General features: G+C 29.4%; 1 protein-coding gene across 15 annotated transcripts in view; it reads left to right on the top strand.

Annotated features, from left to right (window-relative positions):
* The window catches only part of LOC106457435 (caspase activity and apoptosis inhibitor 1-like), a 39,669-nt gene that overhangs the window by 11,800 nt on the left and 13,027 nt on the right, over positions 1-14,842 (top strand). For all 15 annotated transcript variants that reach the window (XM_013916848.2, XM_013916849.2, XM_022383364.1 and 12 more), the window contains 3 exons: positions 4,538-4,622; positions 9,689-9,745; positions 10,058-10,090. In XM_013916848.2, the coding sequence (XP_013772302.1) occupies positions 4,538-4,622; positions 9,689-9,745; positions 10,058-10,090 (175 nt within the window). The remainder of the gene's footprint in view (positions 1-4,537; positions 4,623-9,688; positions 9,746-10,057; positions 10,091-14,842) is intronic.

Below are 14,842 nucleotides of genomic sequence, written 5' to 3'. Positions count from 1 at the left end.
GTTTTCTGCTGTTCAAGTTCGTTTCTAACGAAGCGTCCTCAGATAAATCAAAAAATTCATACTCAGCTTTTGTCAATATCCCGCTCATTATGTCAGGCTGAAAGGGGCTCATAATCCATTTTTTCTCTTGGATATTTTTCATTTCTTCAAGGAAATAAAACTCAAAACTCTCTTTCAGCTTATTCAAGTGTTCAGATATCTCAATGATTATATCGTCATCAACTTTTGCTTCATTCTCCATTACAAAGGTTTGAAATATTTCAAAACAGTCATAATTTCGGTTGTCAATACAGTTTTTCCATAGAACAAGTTTTTTCATGATACCTCGAATTTTCTCATGAACTGCGAATATACTGATACTTTCTGCTCCTTGCAAGTACAAATTCAGTTCGTTTAGTTTTGAAAAATTCTGCAATCAACTGATAAAACTGGTACTATAGTTAAAGTACTGTATGAATAGGTGAAAATTGATTTCCTTTTTACGATGACGAATGATTAAATTGAGAGCATGATCAACCCTGATTCGTTAAGCTCGTCAAAACAACATACTGCTTGATACAACAACAGCCAGGCAATGAAAGCCCGAGTCTTGAACTATCTCGACAGACAGCATTTAATTGAAGCTAATGCGTAATTCTAGTATAACTTTTTATGACCCACTAACATTCCGCTTGCGACCCACCAGTGGGTCTCGACCCATAGTTTGGGAAACGCTGCTCTAAAGAATTCAAACAAACAGTACACGTCACAACATCTGGCAATTAATTTCACAGTTAATTAGCTTACAGTTAATTGGAAAATTTTGTTTAAAAACAATTCTGCTTCTGTGCAAGCTTTTGAGGCATATATCTGTTAACCCCAGTATTCAAGTCTTATGTTTACAACTTTTTCATCCATCATACACTTAAACAGAACACCAATAGAAAATTCTTATTATCACTAATTATTTTATATTTCTGCATCAAGCCACTTCTGAGTAACTATGCTTTATGCATTTTGGAAATTAAAAATTCCATTAGACATTATACAAACCCTTAGGAATTAGTTTGAGATTGATAGTGCTTTCAACAGCATTTGAAAATTTTTAGTGCAGAAATATTGGAAGAACTAAATTTTTGACATAGAACTAAAAACTTACAATATATGTTATTTTTTTTGAAATTTTAGGGAATACTTCTTAATGTTCTTAACGTATCAGTACCATTTCTATACTGTACAATGCTAGCTGTGGATTGATTTCTGGGAAAACATTGGTTGATTAGAGATTTAGATTAAGCTTACTATAATAAGCATTTAGCTTATATTTCAAAGTGATGATGTGCTAATAAATTGTGGTTAAGCTTTAACATTACAACCTAAATAAAAGGAGCAGATATGGGTGCAACTGCCCATGTTGATTAGTTATTAGAACCTTCAATAACCATGTACTTTTGTGTTCATTTTGAAAGTAAACCCAAGTTACAGATAAAAGAACAGTTCAATAATTCTGTGTATTTATTCATAAGTGATTATTTGCTAGAGATTAGTACTAGGGAAGAATAAATAGGTGCATTTCAATACTTATTCTTCTGTATGCATTCTTTCAAGTTGGCTTTTGAACATTCTACTGTAAACTCGATGTGTGATGTAATTGATCCATTCCTGCAATAAAACAGGGTTCATGCTTTCAGAGTTCCAACTACACTTATTATATTCCCCCAGGACAAAATTTAGGTCACCTTCATTTTTAAACTCAGTCGGTCACCCATTGTGCCAAAGGCAATATAACCAAAGTCTTACTTTCCATAACTCTTGACATAAACCAGTCATATTGCCAAGACACTACATGTTTATTCATATTCTCTAAACTCAGCATGCATAATACAGGAATAAGCCAGTCAACATGCTCAATGTCAGTACTAGTTACACATATTGGTTGTTACTCAAAGTTTGTGTCAAAACAAAAAAAAGTAAGCTCAAAATTGTATTGATAGACATAATTAGATTAATTATGTCACTATCAGTGGATTATGGAGGGGTATTAATTGTGATTGGGAAAGGTGCCATGTCTTTTTCAGCAAAAGAATTGCTTTATTTTTGATTGAATTGTTTGTCATTGGAGGAAATTGCTAATTATGCAAGATGTGTGCTGTAAAGTGATACCATTTTAAATTTTTTTTACTCATTAATTTACAGATATAATTGCATTTTAAGCATGCAGTCAAATGAAACTTTGTATACTGCTGCCCACAATAGTATTTTTCATTTGTTCAGAATGCCTATCAAATTGGTTAGATGTAAAACTTTTGGAAAAATCTGAGTCAAATTTTGGACAGAAACGAAAGCCCAATGAAAAATTAGAAAAGAAAAAGCCAAAAAATTCTGATAAACTTTTGAATCAGAATGACCTCTGTTGGTATGTACAAGGTACTAAAAGATTATGGCACTGCTCATTTTGTAAAGACACAGGAAAAAGCAATGTGCTTTGTGTGTTGGCACAAAAATTTTGCTAAGACTACAAAATATGACCGGTATTCAAAATGTAAGTTAGAAAATTAAATATAAATTGGAAAAAAAAGAAAACGCAGTAAATTTAGAAAATGGTTTTATATTAGTATGAATGAAGACAGTTTATTAATTAAAATTTTTAAAAAAATCTTTTTAAATCAGTAGATTGATTTTTCTTAGATTCTGAAGAAATAAGCTTTTAAATTAAGAAAAATTCAATCCCAATTATTTAATACTTCAACATTCTCAACTATAATCAGCTTTTCCCAACATCTTAGTATGTTGAGGAAATTTGGAACATTACTATTCAAGAAACTTCCCAAATCATTGATGTAATGAGAAACAGTAATAACAAGGTCTTAAATTACAAGGTGATCTAAAAAGAGGATATCCGACAGATTACTTATGATAAGAATATAATACTTTAATGACACAAGTATAAGTTACTGAAATAGAACATTTGGCTTGTAACAGTGTCAGTTATAATAGTTTGTTATGTTCTTCCCACAATAAACTGGTAGGGTCTCTCTCATTGGATCACCGTGTAAATCCCACACTTCACATTTGCTCATATGTAAAAAACTCTCATTCATTAACACACTTTACTAATAAATCTTGTGAAGCATCTTATCAAAGGCTTTTTAAAAGTCATGATATACAGCATCAGCTTGGATGCCCTCATTCAAAAACCAAATTTTTGAAGACAATAAAAGTCAAATTAACAGTCCTATAGTTTCTAGTAAGCTAAACAGTTGCCTCCTGAACGTAATAGAAATATCTAATATTAAATCTTGTGCCAGTAGTTATAATTGTTAACAATATAGCCACAAGAATATACAGTTAATATATTTAGTGTTTTGGTTAACTCCACCAAATTCTTCAGTAATTTTAAATGATTATTCTATTCTGGTAAGTTTTATACATGTGTGTTATATGACTGATTACGCATACTTTTGAATACTTGAGCAAAGAAGTGGCCTTTGATAATGGCATTGATGCTAGGTGCTCACCCACCATAATACCTTATTGAATATTAGACAGATCCTTACTGTTATCCATTGTTTTTCAGACCAACCTTAACCATATGGTGCCTGGCTAGATGCACCTGTTACATGAGGGCTAAATTGTACCATTGAAGTAATTAGTTGTAGAACATGACTTCAAACTGAGCAATATTAATCAGGTTTACAATCAAAAGTACTTGTACATGTGAGAGAAGTTCAACATATTATACCATCTGAGCTGAATTGTGTTTCTGTAATAATCTGAACCATGAATTTATACTGGTTTAAAATCGAAACAATATATTAATTAGAACAATGTGACAGATTTGTTTTGATAGGAAAATGATGTGTATGATGTCTTTTGTGCATTTTTTTTTTGAGAAGGACTGTTAAAAATATGACTTGGTTACACTATTGCATGAAAGTTTAATCATTTATATACTGTAGATTATAAGACTATCAAAATATATAAGACCATTAAAGTATTTATAACTGAGAGGAAATTTGGTCAATGTAAGGTTGAACATGTTTATAAAAAAAGTCTTCAATTATGTACTTATATACGGAGAAAAAAAAACTGCATCTTATTATTTGTATGCTTGTATCTTTGAGAAAATCTTAGATTTATTTTATTTCAGTGAAACAAATACTAAAAGCATTCATTTTAGTATATTATATGCATGGTATTTTTTCTATGCCATGCACTGTAATTTTGTTATAAGGCTTAAGTATTTCTTTTTGAACATACAACATTGTGAGTGTGTCATAAGATTGTTAGAATTAAATTGTATTCTTTCTTTCTCAAAATCCTCTAATTATTTTAGTATTACAGTTATTTTTAATAATTCCATAATATTTCACATTGTGTTACAATTTTAAACAGAAATATGTGGAAAAGAGTGATCCTGAAATGTAAGTGCATATTGCCAGTTGTTATTTTTTATTGAATAGTAAAAGCATGTCATGACCTCCTACAACATTGTAATGATTCTATTAGGACATATTTTATATGAAAGTTCTCAATGTTTGGATTTCTTATGTTCTAGAAATGTCCAATAGAAGAGTTGAAGTTGCTATGTAAGGAACAACTAGAAGTGATGTCTAAGAAATGTATTCTCCATATTTTATCTTGTGAGTTTAACAATGTTTTATTAATTTCTTTACACAATTTTAAAACACATTTGGACCAGAAAGCATGCTTCAGGTGTCAATTGCATACTAGTTGATCACGTTTCAAAATTTAAGTATAAATAATAATTTTAACTATATATTAACAAATTTTTGATATTGATATTTTGTCATTATGTAATATTTACTTTGTATAATTTGCAAAGAAAAATGAAAAGAGTGTTTCAACTTTAATTTCTGGCAACTACAAGGAATCTCACTTATAAAGAATTAATACATTTATTTTAGAATTTTTCTGTCCATCCCAAAGTATCACTTTTTGTTGCCATCCTTGTATAATGTCACAGCATGTGGTCTGATCAATTAATAATGAACCTCATCTGTGAAAATAGCTCAAGTCAGTGGCAAAATGTCATTAGATAGAACAATTTATAAACTATGTACATAAGTGTAGAATAAATAAAGTGGTTTGAGAAGTTTAGAAGAAAATGTAGTACAAATCACAGATCTGGATGTTTTATAGTTACCTTAGAGTTCTTTTCATTTTTCCTTAAAATATTTTTGTGTTAGATTATATCTGTTTGAAAGCCACAGAAATTCAGCTTTTTTTTTTTTAGACTTAACAAGTTCTATACTAAGGCAATGGCTAATTATTCAGATCAGTCAAATCCTTATTTATTGATTAATAAAGTTATGTTTATCATATTTAATCAATGCACACAAATAAAATAACATATTATTTATTAAAAACTTGCTTATTAGATATTAACTTATTTCAGCCAAGAATGTTGTTACAGTTTTCATATTATAGCACTTTTTATGCATAAATGCACAAATTGTAATATCAGGGTTGGAGAAAATTGCTGAATGATGTATCAAAGGGAACCAGACTAAAATTACCCTTCATAGTTTTCAGTTATTCCTTTTCAGCATCATATAGTTTTCAATGTAATTGAGATCTTTTGTCTGCAGTTTGCTTTGATTTGGCATTACAACATCCATACTGTTCCCTGTGGTATGGTGAGCAGAATGTGGTATGTCCCATTTTACATTGCTCCCCCCACTCTGGTGGTTCAACAAAAAATTGAATTTCAATACCCACAGTGGGCAGAGCACAGATAGACCATTGTGTAGCTTTGGGCTTAACAACAAACCATTTTATGTTGCCATCTGTTTTCCAAGGAGGACTTAGTGGCAGATGAAAAAATACATTATGGGCAAACCAATACAATGTAGAAAACATTTTTGTATTATTACAGTTAGTAAGTAATAACTTATAAAATTAGAAATTCTGGTGTTTTTATGTAAAAATATAAGGAGACCCAAAATTCTCTCCAAGCGACATTGAAGGGAGATCTCTTTTTTTTCCAAGTTATAGGGACCCCAAGACTAAAAAAAAAGTTAAGATACCAGTGTTAACACTGTGTTAGCAAAAAGATCATAATGCCTAGCCTGATAAAGGTAATGGTAACACCATTTTGATAGATTAGGTCTTAGATCACCAGTAAATATTTTTTTTTATGATTTATAACCATAAGTGGTGACTATTGCAATAAGCAAAATGAAATATCACAAGAAATATGTTAATAGATTTCAGTCAAGTTGAAACTACTTGATTAACAGTATAAAATATTGAAATTCTAAGATAAAAAAATAAATATCTTAAATGTTTGTTTTTTTGATACAATGTTAGAAATTTCACAACCTATATAATTGTTTTAAAGCTGAATCTAGATACTGTTTAGCAAACTAGTATTAATATTCATGCAGTATGGTTAAGTGTTTCCATTGTGAGAAAAAAAAAATCAGAGAATATCAATGACACCTGTATTGTTCTGGTATGTTTTTTGCTGCTTCAAAATACAAAAAATGGGGATTGTAGAAAGCAGTGTTTTATGTAAAGTGAGTGTATGAATCACTGTGGTGAATTAAATACACTATGTTTTAACATTCCTGAGAAATTCTACTTATGATGCTATTCAGTACGTTTTAGCTTACTGATAGACAAGCATGGGTTTGAATTGTATACTAACCAGCATTTGACTGTTGTTGTTGTACACTATACATTATATACATATCTGAGGAGCAACACACAAGCTAGTTTTATGAAGATCTTATGGTTTATCAGTGATCTAGCATCAGCTTCAATGTATGTGTAAATTTGGGTGGGAAATAATACTTTCTAGCTTAATACTTTATAATAGTAAACATTTAAACTCATCAACTAAACCTTAGTATTTCAAAGAAAACAAAAAAATAACATTTTCTTAACCCTGAGTGTGTGACTCAACTAGGCCATAATTTGTAAAATGAGGTGATAAATTTTTACATCATTGGATCTAGTAATACTATTTTGTCACTTTTGATTATTGTATCTTTTAAACTTAGGTCTAAAGAATACAAATCCAGCACAAAAGCTGAAATTAATTTTGATACAACTTCCAAATTGTTTGCCAAATTTGCCTATTTTGATGGAGTGGATTTTTGTTTTTATTGTAAACCTGTCAGAAACTTGTAAATTTTGAGCATAAATAATAACTACAAGTATCTGAATAAGAACATCAACAAACAAAAGTAAACAACTTGACTTTTACAAACTTCATTAGCATCTCAATCACCATTTCAAGATTCAAGACAACAGCAACATTATTTAAATAAAAAGCAGAAGTTGGGATATCCTGAAAGAATGTTATTGTGGAAAAGATAGTTTCCAAAAATGAATCTAAAGAAAGCTAGAAGTGAAAAACAGAGTTTCTTTTCATTTCTAGTTAGCCGTAGCTTAGCAGCTCATAGAACAGGTCTTGAGTTTTTAGGGTACAAACTTTTAGCTCATAGCTCCATTATCTCTTGACCAGTTTGAGAACTAATTACAGTTTTGGACTCAGGAGGTCAAACCCTTTTGATTGATGTATTTGACCAAGCTTAAGGTCTCATAGATGAATTTACTCTAATCCTGCTTAAAAGAATTTCAAGTTGAGGGTAGGCAGATGGAGATCCTGATTAGTAATAAAATTGAATCGGGTGCACGTGTGCCTCATGCTTGGTATTGCTGGCACACAAAAATATAGCTAAATAAAGGAAAAAAAAAGTCTCGTAAATTAATTTACTCTAATCCTGCCTAAAAGAATTTCAAGTGCTGTGGCTTTTGAGGATTCCCTCTTGTTTTTATTTATTCATTTTTGGAAACCTTTTTGCCCATTTCTTCATGTTAATGTTCATTAGATATCCCATCATAATCACATTTACACTGACTGCACTTATTGCACTTCCAATACCTTTTTACTTTTAAATTGCAAGAAATTGATGGTATAAGATCACACTGTGACGTTTTTGTAATATTCTACATTTGTTTACTATGCTTGAAAACAGGAAAGAACACAGAAGGAAAAAGCAACTTTTGCTCAGGAAATGAAAAATATTGGTAAAAAAAAAAGTGCAAAGAAAGTTCAATAACTTTCAAGAAGAAATGTTACTGTCAATTTGTCTTCACAGAATGGAAGCCCTAATCCACAGCTTTCATTTTAGTTCATTTTTGGATGTTTTGAAGTCAAAAGTAATAGCAAATTATGGACTAAAATTATAATTTCAGACATGTTTTTCACCACAAGAAAAAAAAATCTTGAATAATTGTATTACAAATGTTGGTAATCATTATACAAATATAAAGATATTTTTTGCAAGTTCTCCTGTTCACTTCTCCATTAAATGTGTGTTTTTTTTTATATGGCAATAGAGAAAGTTATAAAGATAATTTGTTCATAATTAAGTGTTAAAGAAGTGATCTTTAAAGAGCATCATTCAATAATGTAATTACATAGGTATGTAGGCATTATGTGTTTAATTGATAAATCTTGGTCTATTTGAAAATATTTTGCATGGTCAAACAAACTCAAGTAGACTTAACTTTATTTAATAAAACTACATGTGTGCAAGTTTATTTAGTAAAAACTACATGTGTGTAAATTTATTTAATAAAACTACGTGTATGAATTTATTTAATAAAACTACATGTATGTAAAGTTATTTAATAAAACTACGTGTGTGAATTTATTTAATAAAACTACATGTATGTAAAGTTATTTAATAAAACTACATGTATGTAAAGTTATTTAATAAAACTACATGTATGTAAAGTAAACAATACAGTAAAATCATGGCACTTATAATAGTTTACAGAGTATGAAACAGTTATGAAAGTTCAGCATATGACAGTTTTACAAGTTGAAACAAAAAACTCACAAAAATTAAGAATAAAATACATAGTGAAGAGAAAAGTAGCTAAAAGGTGTTTATAGCAATCTATGAAGTGAACCAAAGCTAATTATTGTAAAAGTAAAGTAAATGTAAAGTTGTAATGAAGGCAAACTTAGCTGAATATGCAGAAATATCTGAATGTGTGTTCATAAAGTGGTAAGCATATGGTTTGGAACGAACTATGTATGTGTATTTTAGACCTAAGTAAGTCGAGAAAACCCATAGAAATTGTGTAATATTCATTTTTTTAGGAAATGACACATAGGTTAAGTGTTGTTTGTGTGAAATACTTTGCAAATAAAAAAACTAAAGTTGACAACTACATTGTTTCATCTTATGCTGTACTTGTTGTATTGAAAAGTTTGACTAAGCAAAAAAACAGACTCAGACAAAGGTCTTTCTAAGGATATGAGGTTTGTAGCATTTGATCAAGAAATTTGCAAGAAATGTTCTGGACAGACAAACACAAACATATTATTTATATAGATTTGTAAAGAATTATATGGGAATTATTTCAAACTCCAGCATAAAGTAGAAGAACTATTTTGAGAAGCTGAATAATTATTGTTATATATCTGTTGAACCTGTGTTTTTATTGAAATCTTCCATGTTTCCCTGCAGTACATTAGTGTACAATAATATACATTTTAACTAATTTTATAAACAGTTATTTAAAAATGACAAAAACTTCAGGGTAATTTTTATATTTTTGAATGATAAACTGTATGTTTAAATTTAGTTATTGTTATTACATGCTGATTACATACATAAATAAAGTCAGTTATTTAGTTATAACTTGTAATGTTTTAAAACAGCTGAAGAAATGGTTTCTTCATTGGGTACTGAAAAAGAAAATATCAAGGAACAAGAAGGTAGGGTTATATGTACATCACTAGACAAGATGATTAACATGTAGATAGAAACTATAGTTGTTCAGATGTTCTACGTATATTATTACACATTTTTATTATGTAACAAATTGTGAAAATATTTAAAAATTTGCTTTCTTTTTCCTAAAGTTTGTAATATAGCAGAATTTTGGTATATACCTATACATTAATGACCATCCTTTATGTTGTAAAAAAAAGAAAAGTCAAATTTAACAACAATATTCACAAAATTAAGCTTTAATTATAATGTATAATGTTTATTTTGAAACAGCTGAAAAATATTTTCTTCATTAGGCACAGAAGAAGAAAATATTAAAGAACCTGAAGGTAGGATACATGTTTATTAATATACAAGATGGTAAATGTACATCTAAAAACTATTTAAAAAACTTTTTCTCATTTTTATCATGTAGCACAAATTGTGAAAGACAAACTCTTTCTTCTTGTTAAAGCTTTTAATATAGCAAGATTTTAGCTTTACCTACATTGCGACAACCATCGTCTTTGTTGTAAAACAAGATCAAATTTAACAATACTTACAAAATTAAAAGTTTTAACATGGAGTAATTCATTTTTCACCCTCGATTTCAGTATTACTGGGTTTTAAACATGACTGAAATGACTGTGGTTGAGCTGTAACTAAATTTGCTTAGATAATAGTAAAGATTATGCCTATAATCTTGTGCTTGTCTCTTTTGATTCATGACACACTTAATAAGAAATATATAAAGTTCATTTTTCATTGCTCCCTTAAAATTATTTAAATGAACTTTTTTTAAACCTGTAATCCTTTTCCCAAGTGTATTAATTTGAAATTATCTGCCTTTTATGTTTTTGAAGTATCCACTTTGTCATTCATTACCATATTTCATCATTGTATTGTTTTTAAATGTAATGAATAATATGATGAAATTTTAAAATTTTGTCATAATTTGGAAATCTTGTGTATGTTTATACAAGGTTGATACTAAAACTTTGTGGCTGATTTTAAGACAAGTTTCTATTGCTCAATAAAATTATGTGTTCCATAAAATATTTTATGTCCTTTTAAAATAAATAGTATTCATTTGTTTTGTATGTGTCGTCTCAGTAGAATCTTAATGTTTAATTTTTTATTGATTCCATTAGGAAGTAATTATTACCATAAAATTAAAAAAATAGACTCAAGTTTTTCCTTTACAAAATAATAATATTGTTCTATATCAACTAATCTCTTGACTTAATAGAAAATTAAAAAAAAACACAGTATGCATAATGTATATGAATATATCTGAGATGCAGAATTCCATGCTTAATACAGATTTATATGCAACCTCATTATATACCAGGAAATACCATTTTCAAATTCTATCAGTTTTACCGATTTCTTCTTCTGAGTTACACTCCTGTTACTCAGAACAGGGAACCGAATAGTTTGGTTTATTTGATTAGCAGAAACTGCTAATAATTATTGAATTTGATTAGCAATTAGCAGATATTGCTTAGCATCTTTTTAATACATTATGGCAACTAAATCCAACACTAAAAGTCTTAACTCTTTGTAAAGACATACACTAATTAAAAAGACGTAAATGGTATGTTTTTATTATAATAACACTTTTATTCAGCTTCAGACCCTAATATTTAATTGTACCATTCTTGGCATTTCATGAACAAAATAGTTACTGGTATATAAAGTAAAACTGCAAGATATACCAAACACCTCAGCTGTTACAAAATAATGCAACAATCGATCAACCAGAGAAAGAAGTGACTTGACAATATTGCAGCTGAACATGTTTTCCATAAATTGTTTTTCAAATTAATCTAGTTTATTTCAGCAGTAATTACCTCTCTCACCACAAGCATACTTTACTGTGCATATCACAATGTTTTTAGTGAGTTACATTCAAAATTTAACTAAAGTACTAATATCGTTATTGCTCAGATAAAGCATAATTTTCATAGCCTTCAATTTTGTTTGGTTACAGAGCCATCAAATGGAAAATAAGACCCTTTTTGCCACACCCACCTGTCACATCCTTTCTTTCAGGATTTGTTAATAGTTCTCTCTTATGCTTAATACTGTATTATTTTTAACAAATAGAAAGCCAAGGTTTTTATCAATCAAGTGATGTTTTATATTACATTGATTTCAGTAAAGAAAAGTGTTTATTTCTCTTTCTGTACAAGCTTCATTCACACAGGAAACATATCAACTAGTTTGGATGAATTTGTAATGGTTCTTGTCACATAGTTAGAAAACCAGAAAAGTTGTGACAGTTATGGGACATTGTCTGCTTTTTGCATGTTATTATTCTGTGTTCTTTGGAGTATTATTTAATTAACTCTCTCAACACGGGCTTGGTTAATTTGACTGACCATGTGACCTCTTTATACTCATTCAAAGTTTTTATAGATTTGATACTGCTAACTCTCAATATAGTTTGTATATTTCAACAAAATTTGGCAGTCTTTCAGTAAACATTATAAGTCTTTCACTTACAAAAAATCATATTTTTTATTGAAGTATTTTTAATAAACTAAATAAAGATTTGTCCTTGAATATATATAGAGTATTTGTTTTGAATAGTCCATGTGCGAAGTGATTTTCATGATGGGTCATGGGTGAAAGGCCATGTCATTGTGTTTCTTGACTCACATTCAAAATGTTATTGAACTACTATTTCATGAATTTATGTCAATAAGTTTTGTATCAAACTGTAGATTATAATTCATATTTTAGTATTATATATTACTCAATTTCTTAATTTAAAAGTAAATATTAAAAAAAAACAGTTAAACATAGATTTTTGTGTATCACGTGATATGTTGAATGCAGCGCTGGTTCAAATTAGAAATTAATGTTGTGTTTTGGAACACTTTCATTAACCACCCACCATAAAATGCACATCACATATAATAGTTGAATGAGCCACCTAAATGTCACGTTAGTGTAGTCTATATATTGTGTAAAGTATAGTATACTCCAATCCCTTATAGTGATGGCACATGATAAAACACACATTTGGCGTGTAATGCTGTTTGAATACAAGAAGGGAACAATGCCTCTAGCCACAAAGAATATCAAAGAAGTTTATGGAAATGTTTTGAATGTTTGTAAGTGTCAACAATGGTTTGGCAATTTTTGTTCAGGTGACTTTAGCTATAAAAACTGTGATGGCAGGGGCTGACATGTTGGAATTGATAGTGAAGCTCAGAAGATGCTTGTTAAGTCTAACCCAAGGCAACACACTCATGAAATGGCCCTGAAATTGCATGTCTCCATAAATCCATAAATAAGATGTTTAGGTGCTTCACAAACTCTGATGATCATCATTTCCAAAGGAGTAATTTATTTCAAACTCCTCAATCCACAGTGAACTGTCAATGCAGAGATCTATAGTCAGCAACTGGAACATTTAAATCAAGCCCTTCACTTGATGCAACAAAAGATTATGGAGTTGGGTTTGGAATCCCACCCACCACCACCATATTCTCCAGATATGGCACCATCAGATTACCATCTTTTTCATTCGCTGCAATACCATCTTAATGGGAAAACGTATGCAAGTGTGGAAGGTTAAAGAGGACATTGACATGTTTTTTGCTTAAAAGCCAAGTGATTTCTTTAATCACAGCATTAACAACCTGATTGTAAGATGGAAAAGTATCATCCATAAGAATGGAGACTATTTCATTTAATACATGTTTTGTTTTGAAATATAAGTTGTTCGGGTTTCTTCATCTAAAAAAGTGAAATTAATTTCATGATGACTTAATATATGATGTCAAAATACTAAGTCTATAGTTTTGTACGAATTAAGAACTCAAAGTATTGATATTGACAAGCTAGAATATAGAATAAGAACCTCTTATCATTTCTATTTGCTAAGATATTGCTCATGTAATAAATCAAACACAGTGGAACCCCTCCACCTCGTTCCATTTTTGGAAATGCTCCCTTATATACACGTACTTCTACATATGACATGAATAACCAATTGAAAGCTCAGAATGTCCCCCTAGTGGTTTTTTTAGTTATTTTAAATTCTTAGGATGCCATCTCTTTCTCTCGAGCCAAGATTTCAAGAAGGTAGACTGTGTCTTTAATATGTTCAAAATTTCATTATTTTTTTAGACTGAAATACAGATTAGTTACTAAGCTTGATAAATGATAGTGGAATTCTGTGGTATTGATATATTAATTTATGATTTTTAGTTATTCATCTGTATATGTAGAACCTAGAAAAATTATTTTGTTTCATATCCTCAACTTGAGAAATGTAAGGCTTTTGAACCTACGTCAAGTAGCAATCGAGTACAAAGGTTGTAACTAGAAGAGATAATTGTTTCCTAACTTCTTTATTTACTGTTCTTTGTTTTAAGAAAAATAAGTTTAATAACTTATTTCTAAATAGCAATAATCTATATACATATCTAATGTATAATAATTGAAATGTGACTGTATTTTACAAAATACAAGTCTATTAAAACACAGCCAAGACAGGTCACTTTGTAAAGACTAAAGGTCAGTTTTATACAATTGGATATGGTAATGTGAGTGCATGTGTGCTACATCCTAGTAACTTCTGTATTGTTAGCCAGGCACAGCTAAATGTATAATGTTATGAGATTTAAGCTATTTAGTCTAAACATTTATGTTTTCGTGTTATAATTTGTTGTCATTCTAGAAGGAAAGAGGCATGGTTTATATTTATTTTCTAATTTATTATGGTTACGAAGTAGGTCAAATCTGCCAAACCTGTACAGAGATTAGTTACTGAAAATAACAGATGAAATATAAAGTTTTTTCTCAAGAAATATTTAATAACTATCTGGACATTATAAAGATTTCACACGTGAAATTTGAAAATTTTCTGATGCATAAAAGTATTTTTAATCTTAAAATGAAAATTACTTTGCATGTTGGATAGACAACATGCAAAAAGGAAAAAAAGGCATAGAAAAACATTGCTTTACAAATCTTAAGACTTGATAAAAAAAATTGATATCTTGCGTATGAAAGCATTGTAATGTTTACTGATGATCTGCCAAATTTTGTTAACATACACTCACTAATTTAAAAGTTATAGTATG

The sequence above is a fragment of the Limulus polyphemus genome, unplaced genomic scaffold (genome assembly GCF_000517525.1).
Source record: "Limulus polyphemus unplaced genomic scaffold, Limulus_polyphemus-2.1.2 Scaffold330, whole genome shotgun sequence".
Lineage (NCBI taxonomy): Eukaryota > Metazoa > Arthropoda > Merostomata > Xiphosura > Limulidae > Limulus > Limulus polyphemus.
This window is presented reverse-complemented; position numbering and strand designations above follow the sequence as displayed.